This window comes from Vicugna pacos, chromosome 1 (genome assembly GCF_048564905.1).
Source record: "Vicugna pacos chromosome 1, VicPac4, whole genome shotgun sequence".
NCBI lineage: Eukaryota > Metazoa > Chordata > Mammalia > Artiodactyla > Camelidae > Vicugna > Vicugna pacos.
In genome coordinates, this window is record NC_132987.1 from 65,372,693 (window position 1) to 65,396,746 (window position 24,054).

The 24,054-nt window shown below is 51.5% G+C and overlaps 1 protein-coding gene across 2 annotated transcripts in view; it reads left to right on the forward strand.

Annotated features, from left to right (window-relative positions):
* The first annotated feature begins 6,626 nt into the window (after window positions 1–6,626).
* ADCY5 (adenylate cyclase 5) overlaps window positions 6,627–24,054 on the forward strand; it is a 137,584-nt gene continuing 120,156 nt past the window's right edge. For both annotated transcript variants that reach the window (XM_072963972.1, XM_072963969.1), the window contains exon 1: window positions 6,627–8,321. In XM_072963972.1, the coding sequence (XP_072820073.1) occupies window positions 7,194–8,321 (1,128 nt within the window). In that variant the 5' untranslated portion in view covers window positions 6,627–7,193. The remainder of the gene's footprint in view (window positions 8,322–24,054) is intronic.

Here is a 24,054-nt window from a genome sequence, read left to right on the forward strand (position 1 = left end):
CTAGCTCTTTCTGTTATTTCCTCATCTCTGATTTCTTGGGGGTGGCATTTTGCTGGCTCCCTCACTCAGCTGTGTCCGGCATCGTATTCTGCTTGAAATAGGTAATCAGTTTATGTGTGTTGAAAGAATAAATGACTCATGGGGATGTTCCCATACTTTTAGGGGAAAAGGGAGTCAGGAGAAATTGCAAGAAAGCAAAATCAAGAACAAAGATAAAGCGTGGAATGGGGGCACTAGAGTGTAAAGGGTGGGCAGCTGCCCACTGCGTGTGACCTCGTGACTGGAGGACATTAAGAGGCCCTGGACTACAAAGGGTCTCCCATTACCTCCAGTTGCGACTGAAAGAACATATTAGTCACTCCTTCAGCTAAAGGCATTAACCGCCTCCATTAAAATGCAAATGTCAACACCTGGGAGAGTGGCAGATCGTGCTATTATCAGCCATTTCCACCTCAGCTACAATCTGAGCTCTCTGAATGTTTCTCGTTCCCTGAGGCACGAAGGTCTGGAGATGAACGTAGGGTCTGGAAAAATGTAGGGCCCAGTTCCCTCTGGCCGGTTGCAAACTTCTTATCATCCTTGATTTCCAAGCCAAGGAAGTCAGAGGTCAAGAGTAAGACAACTGACGTCCTTCGTTCTCTGTCAGAGCTCTCGGTGGGGGACAGGCTGGAGTACAGGATGAATCCCAGGGACCTCAGCCATCTGTGCCCAGTGGCTAAGACACTGGACCCTGAGCCTCCATGGTAGACCTACCCTCAAGACACACAATGCTCCATCCTGTTAGCTGCTCTCGCTGGGGAGTAGCAGTAAGTTCCTCAAAGGAAAGGTAAGTCATCTAGTTTGACGCATGAGACTTGCTTTCAAAATGCAAATATCCAGGGGAGGTTGACACACCTTTGGGAATTGGATGATCTTTAAGATTCTTTCATCCTCCAGAGAGCCAAGGGTTCTTAAGAGTTCTTTAATTCCTTCTGAAGAACTCGTTACAGGGCAGGACTCTCATAGACAGTAGGCCAAGTTCATATTTGATGCCCCATTCCTAACTGGCTTTCACTTTTGCCCTCTTCCTTCCCATTCCTGGGCACTTGTGCCCTTTTCTGGTAACATTTGCCTTGGGAAATGCTCAGTGGTCCCAAGTGTTCTCTCCTTTCTCTCCCTAACTCATCCCTACTCCTAAACAGCAAGTATCTATTCTCTCAGTGCCCCCAAACTTGGTTGGGCATTAGAGGGGGAAGACTGCTGATTAAACTCATCTACAGTAACTTCATAATTGCTGGCAGTCCTGGCATTTGTCTTTCGATCTCCCAGTGGTGTCTGCATTCATTTTTTCAACCACTTTCTTGAAATATAATTTATACACCATAAACTTCACCATGTGGGATTAAAGTGTACATTTCAATGGTTTTTTAGTATATTTCTTGAGTTATGCAATCATCACATAATCTAGTTTTAGAACATTTTCATGACCCCCAAAAGAAAGTTTGTACCCATCAGCCATCACTCCCCATTCCTCCCCGTCTCCAGGCCTACGCAACCACTCATCTACTTTCTGTCTCTAGATTTTCTGCATTTATTTTTAGGGAATGATTGTCATCCCAAAACATGACTATCTAATGGTGGGATTTTAAGCATTGTGGGGGAAGGTACTTTGAGGTATGGGAGTATTACTGAGAACTACTTCTACAAATATTTCTAAACATTCTAAAATATTGATATTCTAATTTCCAAAATAGAAATATTCTTCCAAAAAGAAGCCTGGGGGGAATGAGGAATGAAGTCAAGGTATATGGGGAAGATGGCTGGAGGGCAGGGGATGGGTTTCCCAAAGGGCTAGCTGTGCCCCCACGATGCAGTCACCTCACCTCTGCAAACCAAGTACTCACCTCAGAGAGAGAGACCTAAGGTGGTCCTTGGGTCAGCCCCATCTGATGACAACAGCCAGGAGCACATCCTGGAGTTGGCCTTCAAAACCTCTGCCTTTTGTTCCTGTGACACCCCCCTCCCCTTTCTGGTTTTCCTCTGACCATTTGGACTCCTTTTCTACACAGAGGTTGACCCCTGGGCTTCTCTGTCAGCCATTCACAGGTGTCCTCCAGCCAATGGCATCATTCCTATCACTACATCACCTCTGGGCTCCATCCATTCAGCTCTGCAGTAGCTTCCTGACTGGTCCCTAGGCCCTTGGATCTTGCTTTTCCAATCTAGTTACGACACTGCCAGAGTCTGCTCCCAAAACATAATGGCCCAGGACACTCCTGTCCCTCAGTTCAGAGACACTTCATTGTCTTTAAACTGAAGCCCACCCTCCTCCACATAGTGTTAGAGGCCAGCCCTCCCTTCCATCTACACCCACGGTTGCCAGTCAGTCTCAGCACCCACCCCAATGATCAGACTCTATTCCCATCACTATTCTTCAGATGTACCATTTGTTTATCTGACAGACAGCTAAGGGGCATCTTCTGTATGCCATGTATGGGGCACAAGAATGAGTAAGATACCAATTCTGCTTCAAGGGGTTCAGCAGACTGTGGAGACAATTCTGAAAACAAATCAAGATCATACAATGTGGCAAGTGCTCTGACAGAGATGAAGACAAGGTGTTCTGGGAGCTGAGGAGGAGGCAGTGCCTAATAGCCTGGGGGAGGTGGGCAGGGAAGGGGCATTCAAGTAGCATCACACAGGTGCTATAAATTTTATTTCAAATGGGTGTGTGCATGAAAAGGGTGATGTCCCGCAGAGGTTTAAAGAGCAGTTCAGGGTGGGGAAGTGGTGGATGATGAAAGCTGGAAGGTAGGAAGAAGCAGTTTTGAGGACAGTTTTCAGTCGGGGTGTGACATGTATGATAAGATGCAGACAAAGTGGAGGACAGATGGGAAGGCAAGGAGGGAGAGTTAGTAACTGTCCAGGCAACGAGGAGGGAAGATCTGGGTGAAGGTAGGAGCCAGAGAGCGTGGAAGAAGAGACAGATATGAAAAGACAAAGGCATGGTGGCAGGACTCTGGGAACTGGGATAGGAGGGGTCACTACTCTAAGATCAGGGAGTCTGGGGGAATGGTAATTCCACTAGTGTCAAGAAAACAGCGAGGAGCAAGCTTCTTGAGAGATGACATTAGTTTTAGACAAATTGAATCTGGGGTGCTGGTGAGTACCAAGGAGCCTCTGTGGGGAGCTCTCTGGTAGGCAGGGGTACGCTTGAAGCTGGGAAGGGAAGCAGGGGCTGAAGATTCAGATTTCAGAAATACCTTAGCGAAAAAATATGTTTATCCTTTGGCCCAGCAATTCTACTTCTAGGGATTTCTCTTAAGGATCCAATTAAAGATGTGTGTGAAGATTTATCTACAAAAATGCTCCTTCTTCTTCTTCTTTTTTTTTATAATGGAGATACTGGGGATTGAACCCCAGACACTGTGCATGTTAAGCATGCACTCTACCACTGAGCTATACCCACTCCTCATTCCTTGTTTATAACAGTAAAAGAGTGGAAGCTTTTTGTAAACTGCTATGACAGGGAAAAATGACCAATAGTAGGAGATTGGTTAAATACATTATGCTATATTCACGCAATGGAATTCTACTCAAGAAATAAAATGGATATTGTGGATGGATGTTTATTGGTATAAGAAAAACATCCATGGTATTTTGCTAAGTAGAAAAAAAGCAGATCCTAAAATTGTTGGTAGAGTAAAAGTTCCATTTTTGGTTAAGAAAAAAATTCGTATGTTAATAGTTCTTCCTAGGTGTTATGATTATGAATGTGTTTTCTTTTATCTTTCTTTTTTCTAGTTTTTCCAAATTTAATCATATATGGCTTTTGTCATGACAGTTGTTTAACATTTTTGAATAACATGAAAAGGAATGATCTAAAGAGAGCTCAGGGAATGAGAAGGGGATGGAGAATGGAACCCAGTCACCTTGATAGCTCAGGCCATCTGGCTTCTGTCCATGAAGCTGCCTGTCTGGGTGTCCCTGCATATTTGCTGCATGGCTATACGGTAAAGTACAAGGAGCAGACTGAACTTAGGTTTCATTCTGCTACAAACTGTGGACCTTGGGCAAACTAAGTCTCAGCTTTTCATCTTTATAGTGGGGAGAATAACATCTTCCACAAAATGGTCATATGACAGTAAGATTCACATATAATTGTTGCTTAATAAATATTGGTCCATCCTCCTTTTCTCCTGGCCCCAGATTCAACCTCTATAGAGTCTTTTTGGCCCTTACAGTGGGAATTAATGCCTCCTCTCTCCCAACCCCCAAAATGCTCTGTTTGGACCTCTGGTGAACACTGAATTATGCTCTGAACTGGAGTAAGTGGCTAGCTCCTCTCCCTCCTTGACTGTGACTAGAGCTGGGTCACCCTCTATCCCTATAGCACCTAGCACAGTGCTTTGCACATAGAGGGTGCTCTGTGAATGTGGACTAATGGTGCTTTTTATGACTTCACTAATCATGGACTGATGGCTCAAACGCTGGACTACTTTAGGGTTAATTTATTTAGATCTCTTAGAATGTCTCTCCTCCCAGTTTGTAACTCTGGCAAGGTTTATTTCCCAATTTGCAAAGAGATGACCAACAGAGAAAGAAAGAGACGCTCGCCCGGACTTCAGAAGCTCTGTAGAGAGAGCTGGAGAAAGAGGAGTAAAGCAAAGGTTGTTTCTTCCTCCCCAAAGTAGAGATGTGGTGTTCTCACCTGTCCCAGTGTTAGACTGCCGCAACTTCCAGCAGGATACTTTGGGGGCAAGGGGCATTGGGCAGGTATATCATTTCACAGGCCTAGGTCCTCTTTGACATGAAGTAAAGTCCTCTCCACTCCTCCCTCTCTGTTGCTGGCCCTGTCCAGGAGTATCTGGTCCTTCTCAGCTCTCTCCCCCACCCCCACCCCCGCCCCTGCCCCTCTCCTGCGGGGGCTCCATACCCTGCTCTGGTGTGCATCCTTCTGGTTAACACCTTGCTAGGTAGGGAGCCAGCCTGGCGCTGCCGAAATATCTTTCGGTTGTAAGTCCTTTGTGGCCCATGGCAAGTTGATTAGGCTCTGAAGCCTGTCTTAGCATTTATAAACTGGGAATAAGCACACGTGCCCTGTCACAACCCAGGGTTATTGAGGGGAATCAAATGGGATTTTTAAAAAAAAGTATGAACGTGCAAAGAGCTCTTTACAAATGTCAAGTGTTCCTAGTGCCGTTTGCCGGATTCCTTCTTGGTCACTATCCACCAAAGCGTTCCTGTCCGCCCCGCCCTGGTCGCATCGGCCTCACCCACTGCATCTCCATCTTTTCCGTCACTGTCTTCCTGCGCCTCAGAGATCCTCGGTCTCTCCATCTCCCCCGTCCATTTTCGGGTCTGGCTCTCGGGCCCCTCCGGCCCTCCAGGGACTCTGGTCTTCGGCTCCCTGCGGCAGTGGCTGCCTGGGCGCCCCCAGCCCGGTGCGCCTTCCTTTGGCACAGCCGCTCGGCCAGAGAATCGCCCAATAAGAGCGCCGGACTCAAGCCTGACAGCTCAGGGAGCGGCCAATCGAGCCGGGCCAGGGAAGGGGGGCGCAGCGCGGGGGCTGAAGTTGGGTTGAATGGGGGGATGGGGATTAAAGGGGGATACAAAAGAGGGGAGCTAGGACTAGGGGCGCAGGAACCTAAGCTGGGGGCGGGGGAGGACCGCACGCCACCCAGGTCCGGAAAAGGGACCGCGGGCTGGACGCTGTTCCGGGAGCCAGGGAGGGAGGGGGCGCGGCGAGAATTTTAGGTGAGGAAGGGGAGCTGGGGACCCCACGACACCCGGCGCCTCACGAGGCCAGGTCTGAGGATGCCGGCGGGGCGCCGAGGCGGGGGCCGCGGCCCGGCCGGGGGCGGAAGCGGCCGCTCGCCTCTGTGAGCCGAGACCGGAGAGACGCGGGGGGGGGGGGCGGGGAGGCAACGGGAGGAGGGGATGCGGAGGGCGCTCCGGCGGCGGCGGCGGCGGCTGCTAGCTAGAGAGAAGGGAGGAGCGGCGCGAGCGGCCGGAGCGGCGCAGGGCCCGAGGCGTGCATGGCGCGCCCGGGGCCCGAGTCCCGCGGGCCCCCTCCGGAGCGCTCCCGGGGCGCAGCGGCTCTTGGGCCGGCCCTTCTTTGCCGGCCGAATCTGAGCCCCGGCCCTCGATCTCTGGATGCCTTGCTCGCCGTGAGAATCCCGCCTGCGTTGGGGTAGAACGGCGGCGGCGCTGTGCCGGATTTCGCCCTCCGCCTAGTCCTTCTGCAGCCGGCCGCGGTGGGCCCGCAGCCCGCGGCAAGGAGCCTGGGGCTTGCGGAGCCGGCGCGACAGCCCTCCTGGGCCAGCGAGTCCGGGCCAACCCCGCTCCGTTTTGGAGGAAGGGGGAGGCGAAAGGGGAAGGGCCGCGCTGCAGGAGCCGGTCCTCACCCCCGCCCCCTGCGCGGACGCGCTGAAGGTTCGGCTCGGCTTTCGCGGGGGCCAAGCTCCCACTCTCGCCGCGGGAGGTGGGGGATGCGGGCGACGGCCCCCTTGGGCTCCAGGACCCTCCCCCCAGGGCTCCGGAGCTGTTGCTCCGCCCGCCGCCCCCTCCCCCGTCCTCTCCACCCTCCATCCCACCTCCCCACCCCTCGTAAGAAAATAATGCTGGCTGGCGCCCGCACCTCCCAGTCGCTCCCAGTCCGTCGCGAGGAAAGGGCGCCCGCTTGGTCTCCACTCCGGGACCCCTGCCGAGCCTCCCTAGCCGCCGTCTCGCCGCGTGTGCCGCTGGGCTCCGCTTAGACAGAATCTGCGAGCGCCGTGCCCGGGAATTGCCAGCCCCGGGGAGGCGCCGCCCGCAAGGACACCTCTCCGTCCCGCTTCGTCTGCAACTCCGGTCCTTGTCGAGCTCGACGCGAGCCAGGAGTCCGGACGTCCCTCTGCGCGCGGCGCAGCAGCTCGAGCAGTCCCCGCTGACCCAGCTCGGAGCCAACTCCATCTCGGACCTGGGACTCCTGACGCGAATTCTCAGACACTTCTCACCTCGGGGCTGTGCCTGCCTCCCGCTCGCCCTTCCGCTGCCCTCCCTCTCCGCTCAGGACGGGGGTGCCAAGATGCCCCGCTACTGCCCAGGGCCCGGGGCCGCCCCCGACGTGTGACCCCAGCCTGGTCCCCCTGCTCGGCCGTCCGCCCTCCCCTTGGAGACCCCCGGCCCGGCCCCCGGGGGAGGAGGAAGAAGACGACGAAGCCGAGGGGGGGATGTCCAGCTCCAAAAGCGTGAGCCCCCCGGGCTACGCGGCGCAGACAACGGCGGCGCCGGCGTCCCGGGGAGGCCCAGAACACCGCTCCGCGTGGGGTGAGGCGGACTCCCGCGCCAATGGCTACCCTCACGCGCCTGGGGGTTCGGCCCGCGGGTCTACCAAGAAACCCGGGGGAGCGGTGACCCCGCAGAAGCAGCAGCGCCTGGCCAGTCGCTGGCGTAGCGACGACGACGACGATCCTCCGCTGAGTGGAGACGACCCTCTGGTCGGGGGCTTCGGCTTCAGCTTCCGTTCCAAGTCGGCCTGGCAGGAGCGCGGCGGCGACGACTGCGGTCGCGGCAGCCGGCGGCAGCGACGGGGTGCGGCCAGCGGGGGCAGCACCCGGGCGCCCCCTGCGGGCGGCGGCGGCGGCTCCGCAGCGGCGGCCGCCGCAGCGGGCGGGACGGAGGTGCGGCCCCGCTCCGTGGAGCTAGGCCTGGAGGAGCGGCGGGGCAAGGGCCGCGCGGCCGACGAGCTGGAGGCCGGTGCCGTCGAGGACGACGAAGAGTCCGGGGATGGCGGTAGCTCAGCAGGTTCGGGCTCGGCGCCCGGCGCGGTGCTGTCGCTGGGCGCTTGCTGCCTGGCACTGCTGCAGATATTCCGCTCCAAGAAGTTCCCGTCGGACAAGCTGGAGCGGCTGTACCAGCGCTACTTCTTCCGTCTGAACCAGAGCAGCCTCACTATGCTCATGGCTGTGCTGGTGCTAGTGTGCCTCGTCATGTTGGCCTTTCACGCTGCGCGGCCCCCGCTCCAGCTGCCCTACCTGGCCGTGCTGGTGGCCGCGGTGAGTGTGATCCTCGTCATGGCCGTGCTCTGCAACCGTGCCGCCTTCCACCAGGACCACATGGGCCTGGCCTGCTACGCGCTCATAGCCGTGGTGCTGGCCGTCCAGGTGGTGGGCCTCTTGCTGCCCCAGCCACGCAGCGCCTCCGAAGGCATCTGGTGGACCGTGTTCTTCATCTATACCATCTACACGCTCCTGCCTGTGCGCATGCGGGCCGCGGTACTCAGCGGGGTGCTCCTGTCTGCCCTCCACCTGGCCATTGCCCTGCGCACCAACGCCCAGGACCAGTTCTTGCTCAAGCAGGTAGGTCCCCACCTGGGCGCAGGGACTGGGGTGGGCAGGCCTCCACCTGACTCCAAAGAGAGTCAACCCATCTTCACCCTTTAAAGGGGTGAAAAAAGCCAGAGAGACATGGCTGTGTCAGCTATACGGTGTCTTTCAGCCTTGGAACCCCCTCGGAGCCCTAGTATCTTCGTTTACAAAAAGAGTGCTCTTGTATTGTGTGTCTTAGCCATTATTGTGGGGATGCTAATGAGGAAGGAGGATTGGAGGAGAAAATCTATAGAGAGGTTCCCTTCTCTTCCTGTGCTTCTGTCCCGGTGTATAAAAGTCTCCTGACAAAAGTGGCCGGACCCTGTAGAATTCTCTCTCTCCTGAGAGCCACTGTTGGTTTGTTAACTCAGTCCTGGATAGAGGGTTGGGGAGGGGAGAACCTGGGTGCCCCTTACCCAGTCTTAGGGAGGAGAAATGTTAACCTTGCCAGTTGTCTGAGGCTGGGGGTTGGGAACTGGAGATATCTCTGAACTTGAGGGAGGACTGACAAGTTTTTTTCGTTTGCCAAAGTCCCCCAAGCCAAAAAGCTGCCTTCAGCAAAGGTGGAAGGAACCTCTGTAATGTGTGTGGTGACAGTCCGCCTCCTGGCCTGAACTGAAAGCTAGTGTTGGACGTCACGACCCTTTCACATGGGTGCTTCTAGTTATTGCTCGTAGTGGGGTTTGTTTTGTTTTGTTTTGTTTTAATCCCTCCTGGGACTGGTTTCGTGAGCCTTGAACAGTGGGCTCAGGAGGAAATAAAACTTCTGCCTGGTTAACTGGTGACTCCCCTGAAGATCTGTGGGAGAGATGTGTGCTGGCCATGGCGACCCTGGGTGAGACCAGCTCCTCTGACATGCACCCTTTCTCCCTTGTCTGCAGCTCCGTGGGCCTCATCCATTGGCCCCTGCTGAGCCTACTTGGTTGCAGTGCAGCTTGGCTGTGAGAGTCAAGGGGGCTCTTGCTGCAGGCTAGTCTCTTGATCATGGATCCCACTGCGCCCTCGACCTCTCTTAGGGCATCTGCATCCTCTAACAGAACCTCTCTATCGTATTCCATTGTCATTGCCTCCCTCCTTCCCACTTCTAGTGCTTTTCCTCAGACTTGGATCCTGTTGAGGACTGCATCTTCCTTGAGGGCTCTCCTGTGCCCCCTGGCTTCCTGGGTCTGGTACTCTCCCACAGGGACAGTGTGGGCTTCAGGGTGCTAGGCTCTAGCTGCACCTCCAAGGTGCTCTGTGACTGGGAGGGAGGGGACCTGCCACTTCTCTGGGCCCCAGCTTTCTTGTCTAGCAAATGAAAGCACTATGCATGCCCCTTCCAGTTCCAACCCCTCTGTCCCAAGCCTCACCTCCTGCAAGGAGCCCCATCTTTTATTCCAGCTATACTGGCTTCTCCCTCTAATGCACGGTCAACAATGGAGTCAGAGCCACAGATGGGGTGCTTACTTATTCTCCAGTGCCCGTTGGTTTTGTTCCCCATCCAATGTAAGCTCCTTGGATGCAGGAATCCTGAGGTGTATGTGTTTTTCCTTCTCCACCCTCTCTCCTTTTTCTAACACAAGTTAGGGTACTTAGTGGGAATTTAATTACTGCTTGCCAATTTGGTTGTGTTCCAGTGAGTGAAGTAGGTGGGGTTATTGATGCTAAGTTAATGTTTTTCTGATCTGGGATCAGAAGGAAAAAAAAATCTTTAGAGATCAGCTTTGAACTTGAGAGAGAAACCTATTGAGAACTGGTTTTAAAAAGTTAGATACTATTGTTAGTGCTTATAAAGGCTCCAAATCTTTTGACCTGGGGACCCAGACTATCATATGAGTATTATATCTTTGGGGGTTATTCCTGGTTTGAATGGAAAGCAGGTTGCTAAGGTGGGTGTAGCTTTTCTGCAGACGGAATGGCATGTCATCCACATGGAGCAGCAGAGATTTCCAGGATCATTCAGGGTATTTTCTGTACCAGACTTGGGACTCAGGGTCTGATTACAGCCCTAGGCAATCCAGGATATGTGATTTCAGGAGATTGGAGTCAGATCCCAGGACAGGAGTGCTGGACCTGGGATACTCTGTCTCCATCTTAGCATGAAGATGCCATTGCAGCAACAGAGTGTCTAATTGACTTCCCCTTCTAGTTCCTCAGGCCATTTCCTCTCCCTTCTCTCCCCACCTCTAGCACCTCCCACTCCGTGCTTCTTTTACCCATTGTGGTCTTCAGAACTTCCTTTGTTTGTAGGCTTTTGGGTGGGTTTGCACTTAACTTCCCATGACCTGCTGGGCTGAGTATAGCTGAGCTTGTTGGGAATGAGCCACCATTGCAAACATTCTTTCTATTTGACTTGAGAGAAAACTGGATCTTTTTTCATTTGCGTTTGATTTACCTTTCTGATTATGTCTGATAAAAAACCTTTGTCTTTCTTGAGCAAACCCTGCTGGATTGCAGGGAAATATTAGTGGGACCATCCAGCGTGACCCACCGCCTCAGGCTGCTCTGGAGTGGCAGGTGTTGGAGGATGGTTTGTTCTTTTCTTTGATGAAGATGCACATCCAGGGAAATGGAGCCACGACGTGTGGTTTCTAATGTTGGGGCTTTGGGAATTTCCTTCCACGGTGCCTTGGATACATAGTAGGCCCTCAGGAAACTGTGTTGGCATTTTTTCACTTCCCCTGGGAGACCAGCCCCTTTGCTCCCACGGCCCAGAACTTCAACAAGATCAGTGTCTGATTTGGGTATTTTACTCTTCCCAAGTGCCTTTTATGTTTGGGGCTCTGCCTTTGCTCCAATTAGGAGGAGAAACATTTAGTATCTTATCAGTTGCCTCCTGATGGTTTTTACTTGAGGGAGCTGAGAGGCAAGGTGGGGCAGCCCCTTTTGGGGAATGATGTTTCTTCCTTTTGCTACATCTCTGCCTCTAGCTCTTCCTCTGGTATCCATCCCCCTCCCCTTGCTCTTTCTCTCTCATGTCCCTTCTCTTTCCTCCCCTTCTAGTCCCCTGTTGCTCTCTGCCCATCTCTCCTCTCCTCTGCCTGCCTGCTTTTCTGCTTTCCCATCTCTTACTCTCCATTTGCAGCCTCAGCCTTGCCTTCTGTGCTTGTCTCACTGTTGTCTCCTCAGCGGGGTACAGTAGGAGCGTCACAGGGTTGTTTTTTTCTCCTTCTTTGCCTGTTAGAAGTCCCTCTGCTACACCCATACCATAAATAACACTCGAGCATCTGCCAAACACATTCCTCACTTGTGTTAATAGGCTGCGATGATGCTGGAGCCTGTTGCTATGGCAACCTCATTTTTGTTTGACTGTATCCCACTCTGCTACATAAAGCCTCTACTTGCACTCACACACAAACAAGTACGTTCAGACAACTATTACATATGCTTAGGTATTAAAGATTATTTTGGAAAAACAATCTTTGGTCTCCATGAGGGTGAGTGGTCATTTGGCCAAGGAGATGAGCATCTTCACTGTCCAGTGTTTCTCTAGGAGGTGATAATGGATGGGAGACCTCTTTGAAAAGTAGAGTCCTGTTCACACGTGGGATATTATTGTTCTGCAGCCCCATTAAACGAGTTTGACGTGATTTCAGAGAAGATTCTGACCCGATGTGGGTCCCTGTGAGCACAGGAGAGCTGTCAGAGGTGGCCCTTGCAGTGTGGGCCAACCTATCCCCACCCAGCTATCTTCAGTTCCTTCCTCTCTTCCCCCTAATCCTTTTGGAGAAACTTAGTGATTTCCTGCATTTCGTCCTTTGTGCCTGTTTGAACCTGCAACTGTCATCAGTTGTTCCAGAGATCAGAAAGGCACAGATGCTGTTTGCATGATGTTCTGTGACTATAAGCACGTGTGAGTGCCTGTACTGAGGAGTCTGAGGATGAATGGGGATGGGGAAGCAAACCAAGAACCCACCAGTGTGGCTGTGGAGGTTTGGGTGTGTGGGTCCAGGCGTGGGTGTGTGTCTCTCCTGTAAGCTGGCCCCAGTGTGTTCATGCATGCATGTGTGTATCTGTCTGTCGTGTGGGCTGGCCTCAGTGTGTATGTGCATCCGTGTGTGTGTGTGTGTGTGTAGCTATCTGTCTGTCCTGTAGGCCAGCCTGGGTGATGGAGGTGGGCCCAGGGAAACCTTTGTGTTGCCTTTGAAAGGAGATCATCACAGCTGTTTATTCTTGGTTGGCGGCTGGCTTGCCATGGCCATTTGCCTTTCTGATTGTGGGCCTTGATCGACCTTCTGACCTTGACCTCTGGCTCACATGCCTCCCATTCCATAATGAGGCTGGGGGGTAGACTTGAGGGGTCAGCTCCCCTGGCCCTATGGAGTCCTACTCTTCCCTTTCAAAACCTCAAGTTGTTCACCATCTGGGGAGCCCCACGGAGAGCCACCTCCATGCTCTGGACCGTGGCCCAGAGGCCTGTGTGGTGGGTCACCGTGGCTGCCCTGTGTGTGCTACTGGCAGCCGCTGTCTCCCTGCCCGCCGGGGTGGTGTGGAAGAGGACACAATTCCACTCGATGCTGGGAATCGTCTGCCGCCAGTTACTTTCCCCATCACCCACACTTCTGAACGAGAGAAATGAGACTGTAGTGAACTCCAGCAGCAGCAGCAGGCTGGGGTGGGAGGCTGGCTCAGAGTTTGTAGCTGGGGAGGGTCTGCTAGTCTTGCTGCAACACTAATTGTATTTCCCAATTATATTTGCTAATTGCTTTCATTGATGGTGCCTCCTCTGTGCAGCGGGAATGCAGTGCATGGAGGGGAGCAGAAGCCTCTAAGGGTGAGAGTCCAGCAGGGCTTCTGGAGAGGGGGGTGTCTTTTGGATCCCAGGAGTGCCTGGATTCCTGTGAGGAGGACTTCAGGAATGTCCAAGGCCCAGCCAAGGAGCAGAACGATCAGCCACTGTACTTGCGGGAATGTTGATTGTTAACAATTCAATCTAAGTTTTGATCAGGAGCAAGAGCATGAGGTCCGGGTGCTGTGGAATGCTCATGCTTGTCTATAAAGAGGACACAGACGATGTATTAAACTCCATCATGCAAACCTGCCCAGCCTCACAGAAGAGTTGTAAAAATCCGTGTAAAAGGCCTGGACGGAAGCTCTCCTGGGCAGAGAGGGCCTGGCCACCAGCCGCTCGGTCAGAGGGTGTGGTGGGCAGCAGAAGCTATGCTGTGGCCCGTGCTGGGCCCGGTCTTTTCCTCTCCCGAGAGCTGCGAATGCGGCACCCACCTCCGTCCCAGCCAGAGGTGGGGCGGGTGTAGGAGGAGGTGGACCGAGGTGGGAGCCTCCCTGTGATTGTACCAGCCACTTGCTGGGTGACTTCCAGTCCACAGCTGCCTGCTTGGCACCTCACTTAACTTTATCTTGTGGTGGGTCCAGCTCGCGGTCATTAACTTCCCAGGAGCATCGCCAGTGTTGGAAATGGAAACAGTGTGCTCCAGGAGCTCCCGTGTAATTGTGCCCATAAATGCTGTGGGGACAGTTATGTAAGTCACCCTTTAGTGTATCCCTCTTCCGTCCATACTTATCAGGTAGGGTAGGTCACTAATTGAGGGCAGGATCGGCGTTTGTTTTCTCTCCCAAATACAAAACTCCATGAAGATAATTGGAAAGCCCTACTTTCCCCCTCCTTCTCTCCAAGCAGTGTCTGAATGCAGGACAGGGAAGATCTCTCTACAACACTGTGAACAGAATCTGAGGGTTTCTAGTTAATGGACTGTGAACTCCATTTTGGTCTAACAGAAAAGACCAGTGGGGTCTTGGTTAGGTCTATGGGCATATCCAGTTCATGAGAAGATTGAAGCCCCAACTGAAATACTATGTTTGATTCTAGAATTCAGAGAGGGTACCACTTTGGTAAGGGGACTGGAAACCCTGCCTTCTGAGAGAGCATTGGAAAGGATGGGAGATAGTTACCTGGGAGGAGAGCAGAATGGCAAGGTGAGAAAGCAGAGACACGGAACGGACAGGGCGTTATTTATTGCTGCAATCCCTGTGGTCAGGTCTTAGAAGAGGGACTAGATTTATTTTCGGTTGCTCCCAAGGGCACAGTTGGGGCAAATGGGTGAACACAGTAGACAGATGTCAGCTCCAGGTAGGAGATAACTTTCTATCCTTTGGGGTTGCAGCCATCAAAACAGATAGCTCCTGGGGTAGCCAGCTGTGTCAGTGGCTGTGTCCAAAGGGGACTGGATGGCCACCTGTCAAGCTTACTGAGGAAATGGAAGGCTCTGCTTCCAAAGGTCTGGGGTGGGGCCCAGGAAGGGATCTGGTTTTTGAACAGCTTGGATCTAGTGTTTAAAGCTCTCCAGCTGATCTTGATGACTCTTAGGTTTGGGATTATTGGCCAAGATAACTGCTCAGGTCACACCCAACCCTCAGATTCTGTGGCTTCGTGTCTTGCCACAGCATGACTGCCTCCTGCAGTCTCTTGGGGTGTCCTCTTGTCATGCCCAGTTCAGTCTCCATTTAAAGACGCAAAGTCACTGCAGACCTACAGATGCATTAGCAGATGTCCAGGTGGGGCTGGTGCGTGTACTGATGTAGGATGCAGAGCTGAAGGCAATTGGTAATGGTGAAATAGGATGGGAAGGATGCCCAGACCTGGACCCGTATTCTCTTATCCTGCCCCCCCGCCATTCCCAATCCTCTACTCTTGTTTGAAGCAAAGCAACCTGTGGCTCACTATTGGTGGTGGTAGTGGCTGAGTGTGGTGGCGGTCAGCAGAAAGATGGACCCTAGTTTGAGGTCTGGTTTATTTATTCATTTGTCTGATATGTGAATATGGCAAACAGTGAGGATACCCCAGTTCCAGAATGGATGGTAGAGAACATGGAAAATGAGGAGATCGGGGGTAGACAAGTGGTAGGGAATTGGAGATGGTTTGAAGGAGGAGAAGTAGGGTGTAAGGAAAGGCAGAGGAGATTGGAGCTGTGAGTATGGGGAGGGGAAAAGCTTGGAAGTGGGGGCAGGGATGCTGTCTGGGAACAATGGGATATAGTCACAAGAAAAGGGGGGTAAACAAACAAACACAAGGAGACAGTAGTGGCTTTATTCTTTAAGCCAGCCTCATGTGTCAGCCTTAACCCCCCAACCCCCTCCACATACACACACACACACTTCTTGCTCTGGGAGGGTTATGAGCATTGCTTCTGGACTTGAAGCTTCCTGACCTCACTCTTGGATGGTCCCCTCTCCCTTCCCCTTAGGTGCTCTCTGGGCATTACCACACAGCTCACTGCAGTCCCACTTGGCTTTTGGAAGGGGTCCTGAGGGACCTCGGTGCCCAGTACGTAGTAGGTACTCAGTGTGGGTTTGAATGAATGGATGAACGGGTGGTGGGGTGGGTGGATGGCTGCACACAGGCTCTCGGCTGTGCCGAAGTGCTAGACCAACACCTCCACAGAAGGAAGCGATGCAGCTCAGCTTGGAAGCCTATTTTGGTGGATTGTAATCCTAAACTCTGGGCAGGGCTTCCAAAATCCCTCCTGCTGCAATTTAAAACGTGTGCCTTCTTGGAAACAGAGAGCTGTTGCCTGGCACTGCCGATACTATATCCCTTCACAGATTTGAAAACTATTATTAAGTCATTCTTTCAGCCTTCTCCCTATTCATTCAGAAACAACCATTTATTAGGTGCCTACTGTGTACCAGACACTGTGCTAGGCCATGAGGTTTCAAAGATGACTCAGCCCGGGTCCAGCATCCAGCACTGCCTTTAGCCCAGACTCTCCCACTGACTGTCCTTTGGAGGGATGTTAATAGATGTTTCACATACACACATTCAGTCCTGTGTCAAATAAGTTTAGGAAATACTGGGTGAAATGGAATTCTTTATTGTAGAACTTTAAAGCTTTTAATGTGTTAACATGTAGTAGAATTTGCCAAGAGGGGCTATTGCATGAAGATTTTTCGAATATATTTGACCCCAGAACCAGCTTTTTTGGGTGGGCTAATTAGGTTTATTTATTTATTCATCTTTAATGGAAGTACTGGAGATTGAGCCCAGGACCTCGTGCATGCTAAGCACACACTCTCCCACTGAGCTATACCCTCCCCGCCAGAACCAGTTTTTGAAGGAACATAACGAGAGCATAAGTGTTTGCTGAACTTACTTTAGGACACACTGCTTCAGGGGCTGGGTGGATCTTTGAAATTTCTCAGGGTCCAGCTCCCTGCCTCTGGGGTAAGCCTAGGCAAAGTCATCTAGATGGGGGCATTTATTTGTTTGGGGGGCTTTCCTTCCTCAAGAAAGAGATCGCCCTGCCTGCATTGGCTGGCTGCCTGTTTTAAAGTCTCATTTCCCATCTGCATCTGAAATCCTTTAGAAGGTAAAATGATGGGGCTGAAAGGGACCAGGAAGGTGCTCCATTATCTAGTTTCAGTTTCTTTTAGGGTTTAGGGTTTTGAAGCAGGTTGTGTTTCTGTATAATGACCTTTGGTGGGGCTGGGGGCTGCCCACGGGGAAGTAGTGATGGGCTATTTCAGATCATCCTTCTTCCCCACATTTTCTGTTTCCTTCCCACCCCCACTCTCCAAAAGGAGGAAGCCCTTAAAGAATTTCGATTATAAACAATGAGTATATATTGAGTTTTTATTGCAAGCCTGGCAGTGGGCTAACCCCTTACACACATGACCTCATTTAATCTTGATACCAACCTTATGAGAAAGACATTTTAATCCCTATTTCAGGGCTGCAGAAAATGGGATAAGAGAAGGTAAGTCACTTCCCCAAGGTCACTCAGCAAGTGAGCATAGCAGATGGTTCAGTGCCTGCCCATATTCCCTGGGCATGTACCTTTCCGCTCTTGCCAGCCAGACTGCCAGCTGTCAGCACCTGAGGGCTTTCTCTGGCCCTGAGCCTCTCTGCCTGCTTGTGAGGCAGATCAGAAGTGCTGGGGACGGAGTTACCATCCCCAGAGCAGCCCTCAACCAATGACTGTTGGGTGTTGTTGGATAAATACCCCTGCTCCCTTGGCCCTGGCATAGGAGGAATATAACTTTGAGACAAGCTTGCTGTGTTGGCTCCCAGACTTGCAGAAGGATTCTGCCCTGGTTGTCCACGGTCCCATGGTCGTAACAGGCTTGAAAACATTCCTTTCTCCTTTCTTTCTTTCTCCCTCCCTCCCTCTCTCCCTTCCCTTTCTTTCTTTCTTTCTTTCTCTCTTCCTTCCTTCCTTCTTTTCTTCTTTCTTTCTTTCTTTTCTTTTCTTTCTTTCTTTCTTTCTTTCTTTCTTTCTTTCTTTCTTTCTTTCTTTCTTTCTTTCTTTCTTTCTTTCTTTCTTCCTTCCTTCCTTCCTTCCGTCCTTCCTTCCTTCCTTCCTTCCTTCCTTCCTTCCTTCTTTTCTTTCCTTTTTCTCTTTCTCCTCCCAGGTAAACCACTTCTTTCAAATCCTTGCCTCAGGGTCTTTTTCTAGTGGAAACCCAAATTGAGAGTGGAGACACTGGGATTCTAACCCAGGTTTGACACTGGGGAGGGGAGTGGCCACTTACTGGGGCAAACATGGATCAGTGCAGAACCCTATGGCAGACTCAGAACCCTAGTCCTGCGTGGCCTCTCACTCCTATTTGATAACATGTGTTTGTCACAGCAGAGTGGTTTCTGGACTAGTGGAATGATGTGAGATTTTAAAAACAAAATATATATATATATATATATATATATAATTTTAAATTTCTGGTTCTGAAAAATGTGTGACATTCTGTCCACTAGACAATGGTTTACATATCAGTCAAAAGATTCAAATACTTTGACATTTGATTAGCATTTTATAGATGACAAAGCACTTTACCCTGTTTGATCGTATTTGCTTCTCATGACGGCTCTGAGGAGCTGATGAGTTAAGAAGATGCAGATGTTGGCTTTGGGGCCCAGGGGCTCGGAAGAAATCCCTGGTGATATAACCCTGACTGAGTTGCCTTCCCCTCACTCAGTCAGTTCCCACTCTGTAAACTGAGGATAATAAATTCCTGACTCACAGGATCTGCTGTGGGTGCCCAGACAAGGCAGTGCATGTGAGGGCGCTCATAGTTATAGGCCTGTGTTGCTGATATTATGTTGAAGAGGAGGTAGGGGTTCAGAGAGGTTGAGTGACCTCATTCAGGTCACACAGCTAGTTAGTTAACTTAGAGGAGTTGCTATACAAACCCAGATCTTGGACTCCAAATCCAGTGCTCTTTTCACATTTGGACCCAGCCCAGAGCCCTCCAGAGAAGGCCCCGCTGCTCTCAAGCAGTTTCTTGGTGGGTTGTGGAAGGTGTGGTTTCTTATTTGCAATGGCCTTCCTTCCCGCATGGTGTCTGGCTAAGATGGGCATTAAATGATTTGTCATTTCCTGAGCCTGCAGTGATGCTGTGAGAGAAAGCAACACTGACGTGTTCCAGGGGCACCGGGGATCAGATGTTTACCTGTGAAGAGCCCCTGAGTGGTCTTATGGATGGGTGAGTAGGGACTGAGACTCAGGAGCTGGGTTAGATGTGACACCGGGATAGCTCAGGTCGGGGCGTGAGGCCGCCTCATATCCAGGCTTCTGGTGACGCAAGTGGAACGGGTGGGAAGGGAGGAGGCGGCTGGGGACACATCAGGATTGCTTCTCGGAGGTCAGGCCCAGGGTCTTTCTGCAGAGTTGCACATCTACTAGATGTGCAGTTTAGCGCTTTCTCATGTGTTTCCAGGATGTGTTTAAAGCCCAGCTCCCCACAACCATCAACATTGTAAAAAGTACCCCAAGCATCCTGCTTCAAATCCACTTCTATCCTTGTCACTCTTCTCAAGAAAACTAAAGGAAAATGTAACTCCTGCCCAAGTGCCATTCTTTCTCAAGTGGATTTTCAAGATTTTATTTTCAGTTTCTTTTGGGGACAGGAAAGCTATTTGTTCACGTAACATGCCCAAGTCTCCAGTCTTCCTCTGGCCAAGTCCTTTTTCCTGTAAGCACTTCACCATACTGCCTGGGAGGACCCATCCACCCCATGACTGGCTCCCAGGGGGTAACACCAGCTCCGAAGTGCCCTGGCATCTCAGCTGCAGAGGTTGCTGAGGGAGACGGGCCAGAGCTGGATCCCTGGTGAGCAGGGCAGGCTCGTGCCCCTCCCTGCTGAAGGAGAGGGGTCCTGCCTCTGCAACAGCTGACACCCTGCATCTGACATCTGAGTTACTCTGAAACAACCTCTTCTTTTTCTCTGTGGCACTCATGCTGGTTTGTGTCCCTCTTTCTATGTGACAGTCAGTTCTCTGAGGACAGGGGCCTTGTCTGTTTTAATACTCAGATATTTTGACTGAGTGCTCCTGCCTTGCGGAGCCCCCCTGCCAGTACTCTGGGAAGAAGGCAGACAGTCTCCATTCTCTGGTTCCACAAGGAATGCTGACTCTTGGCAGAGAGGGGTTCCTCATGGTGCGCCCTCCCTGGACCACCGGCAGGGGGCTCTGTGCCTGGGGGCTTGGTCTTAGAAAATACTGCTTTCCATCTTTGCCCTCCCTCTTGAGTTTCCTACTGGTCTGTCAGGTGATGTCAGGCAGGGCCACTCTTGTCCTGATTTGCTTCCCACCCCATCCTTGGTCCAGTCTCTTCTCAGCTTTCTTCTGGTATCTTTTCCTGCTCCCTGAGTCCTCCCACTTCTGTCTTTCCTGCTGTAAGGTGGGGGAAAGACCTCAGGACTCACCAGGTGGCAAGTTAAACCGTAAGGACAATAAATATGAGCAGGGTTAATTACACAGATTCCAAACAGTATACTTTTATTTTTTAAACACCTTTATTGTGGTACAGTATACTTCATTCTTTTCATAGCAATCCCATGAAACAGTTCTCACAGTGCATTGTATACTTCCTTATAGTTGATTCTCCTGGATTATAGTGTCTGTGTCAGCTCTGTTTTTCACCTCAAATGCCCAGGGGTCTGAGACTTAAGCTTTCTGGGTGGGTTAACCTCCAGTAACCCAACAGTGCTTACGATGGAGGAAGTGAAGGCATATCTAGGAGTCTCTACATAACCCTGGTATCCAGGCTCATCTGGGGTGGGCCTGGGCATCAGCATTTTGGAATGCTCCTGGTGACGCTCCTGTGCGCTGAGGTTGAGAACGACTGCCCTGAGCCTCCCTTCACCAGCAGAGGGATTACGTGGATGATGCAGAGTCTGATTTATGGCTCTATTGAAAGGCAAGTTGTTTATATCGAAAGGGTTTATCGTGGTGATTCAGTAAAGAGTGATGGCCACTAAAAATTATTGCAGGCATGTAATAGGGGAAGAAAACGTGGTTGGTGGTTGGTGTATAAAATCTTGTCAGGCCAGGCTGGTGCTTGGTATATTTATGTTGCTCTTATCACCAGCAATTAGCCCCAAATGTGGCTCGATAAACGGCTTAGTGCAGGGCTATAATGACTACAAGAATGTTACAGAAAATGACTGCCACACCATGTGCTCGGCGAGGCCATCTTAGCAGAGCCACAGATCTCACTCAGCATTCCTGATGGTCTGTTAGCTACAAACAAATGCCTATTGATCAGTGTTAACTCTTCTTTCTCTCTTTTTTACATAATATTTCCCTTTTGGATGGGAGAAATTGTACGTTAATCTTCGTGAGTTTCCCTCCAACTAGAGTGTTTGTAGTATATGCTCAATAAATATTTGTTAAATGGATGACTTTGCTCAGAGTTACACAGCAGGTAAATAGCAATGTTAGTCTAGCACTAATACCACCATTACTTTTTCTTCGACTCTTAAGCTCATGAAATACATAGGGAATTATATGGTTAGTGACGCCCCACCTGGCTGTATTGTGATCAGTGTGTGTGGCAAAGACTAAGAGAGTAAAGAAAAGTGATGTGCAGGGTGATGGAGAGATGGGGCTTGCACCCTGAGAAAATTTCCTTCCTGTGCACTTTGAAGCTGCTTCTTTCCTAGCACCTTTGGCAAGAAGTACAAAGATCCTGCTGCCGCACTCGTGCTCCGGGAGGACTGAGAGAAGCACGTGAAACTGGGGTCCATCTGAGGACTGGGAGGATTGAAAGGTGCCAGATGTGTGGGGTGGAGGCCTGGGAAGCATGCCTATCCAGGACAGGGAGACGTCCTTGGGTTAAATCCTCCACAAATGGCCACATGTGGATTACGGTGTGATCTTTTTTGGAAAGGGGTTATCTGGGGAGAGTTAATTTTGGATTTCGCTTTACATTTATTTTTAAAGTGGAATATTTCTCCGGCATTGGCGACAATGGCCTAGAAAAGCCAGTTAGTCACCATTTGACATCTTCCCTGGGTGGGGTGTTGGCTGCCCCTGCTTCTTTCCCACCTGATGTCTGTGGGGCTGATTTAAATCCTCTCCCTCAGAGGCCTCTGGGGTGATTTCACTGGCAAACAGGTCTATAGAGAACTCCCGCTGGATCTGAAGTGGTGGCACCCTCTGATCTTTTCCTGGGTGTCAGAGAGCAGCCCCTGGCATTGCTCTTTGCTTCTCCTTGCAGAAGGCGATGTCACCCAGGTGAGACCGTTTCCTGTCATGTCCAGGACTATAAGACTGGTTCCAGCTTGCATTCCCCTGCAGCCTTTTTTTTTCTTTTTTTTTTCATGAAGGTACTGGGGACTGAACCCATGACCTTGTGCATGCCAAGCACACGCTCTACCACCGAGCTACACCCCCCCACACACACCCCTTCAGTCTTTTCTTTAATTTTACTCTGTATCTTCTGGAAGTCAAAGGAAAATCACCTGAAGCCTGGATTTAAAGAACAGACCTGATTTCTGTTAAGGGAATGAAAAGATATGGACTGCCCCATCGCACTTCCCCTAGGGTCATCTCTGGGTTCCGCTGTGGAGCAGGAAGAGGGTCTCAGGGCAGACACTGCAGCCTCTGTGCTGTGAGGGGGTGGGAGAAAGAAGGAGGCTCTGGGAGAGGTGGCAGGAGGGGTGCCCACCTGCAGACTTGGCTGAGAGGTGGGGGAGGAGGGCTGAGGCTGGCCCTGGAGTGATGTGTGGGGATTTAGTCTCTGCAGGCTGAGCTGCCGACTCTGAGACCCCCACTGGGTCTTCACACCCCCAGCTGTAATTAAACTAAGAAGGCCACCTCCGAGGGAGTGGGACAGTAGCTGTGGACAGATGAGCTCAGAGGACCTGTGGCAGTTGGGTGTGGCTTTGGGGTGGGGCCTTCTCTTCCCCAGTAAAGAGCACAGAAACACAGAGCCTTGGGTTTCCCAGAAGCCAAGAAGCCGCTGGCCTGGCCACACACAGGTGGCACATGACACACTGACTTCTCTCACTTGCTCCTGCCCCATCGTCCAGCTTCCAGGGAATGGGTATCAGGTAGTCTCAGAGATACCTCTCTCCATGTTTATGTGAACCCCGGCATCTCCAGGCCCCCAGAGTGAAAAGCCTGGGGAAGCTACCTGACTGGCAGGTGGGAGTGGGTGGGGCCAGGTGCCTTCTTGGGCTTCTGCTCTGGAAGAGGGCTCTGATCGTGCCTCCATCCACAGCTGGGGAGGAGCTGAGCACAGGCACTCGCTGGGGAGAGGGTGTCCTCCTTCCTTTCCTCTGGGGACTCCTCTGGTCTTGGAGGCGTCCTGATAGCCGGCCTGGCATGGGGTGGGCCATCCTTTGGGAACAGCATCTCTGTTTCTTTTCCATTCAGCCTTTGCCATTGTCCTGATGAAGCCCTGGGGCCCTGGGCATAGGGAGGCAAGAGGGGCTTTGTTCTTCCCCAGGGAGAATATTCCATCTGATGGAAACCTCCTGCCTTTCTGAGATGCTCAACTTAAAGATAAGACAATCTTGCCAATTCCTGCCAGTTATCACTCACTTACTGTGTGCCTGGCACAATGCTGAGTGCTTGTTAACTTAATTGACCCTCATAATCTCCCATTAGGTAGGTACTGCTTTTTTAAGGAGAATATTTTATAGATGAGAAAATTTAGGCCCTGAGAAGGAAGTGACTCGGGTAAAGTTGCACTTTCAGGTGGTGAGAGGGGTTCAGAGGGGTTCAGAGCTCATACTCTCAGCTGGTACACCGGCAGCTCCCAAACCAGTGTGTGCAAGAATTCCCCACAAAGTCTGTTTGAAAGTTCAATTCCTGTGCCCTTTTGTCAAGGGAGTCTGATCCAGTAAGTCTAAGGTGGACCCAGGAACCTGCATCTTAAGTAGGCACCCCCAGATTTGAGGCAGGTGCCCCAGGGACACAGTTCCACTCCACAGTGCCTCCCTAGGTGGAGAAAGGGTTGAGGCTGACAGAGTCTCACTTCTCTGAAGTGATGGGGCCTGGGGGTGCCAGGCCCCCCGCAGAGGCAGAGGTTTCTGTGTTGACTTCACCATAAGGTGGCTGGGGAAGGGAGAATGAGATGCTTAGACTGAGGGCAGGGGGGGCCTTTCTGCTTGGCCTGTGCCGGGTGGTTCTCAGTGGCCAGAGCTGGAGGAGGCTTTTGGGAGAAGGCAAGGGAGAGAGGACCAGGGAGAGACTCTAACCTGGAGGGCAGGAGCTAGGAGGTGATCTGGGAGAGACCGCTGTGTACATTAATGGGGGCACTGGGACCAAATAAGAAAGGACTTCACTTGAGAGTCACACAGCCATGCCGTGTGCGGTCCTCAGACATTTCTTTCCCGCCTTAACCTTGGTCATGGGTCCTTGTCCATTGAGCTTCCTGGCCAGTGTCTCTCCAGCTCTTTGGAACCTATCATGTCCCAAAACAAAATTCATCATCATCCCTAAATTGGCTTTGTTTTTGTCACGTCAGTTCTCCCTTTGACTAGGTACTGGTGTTAGATGTTTGTT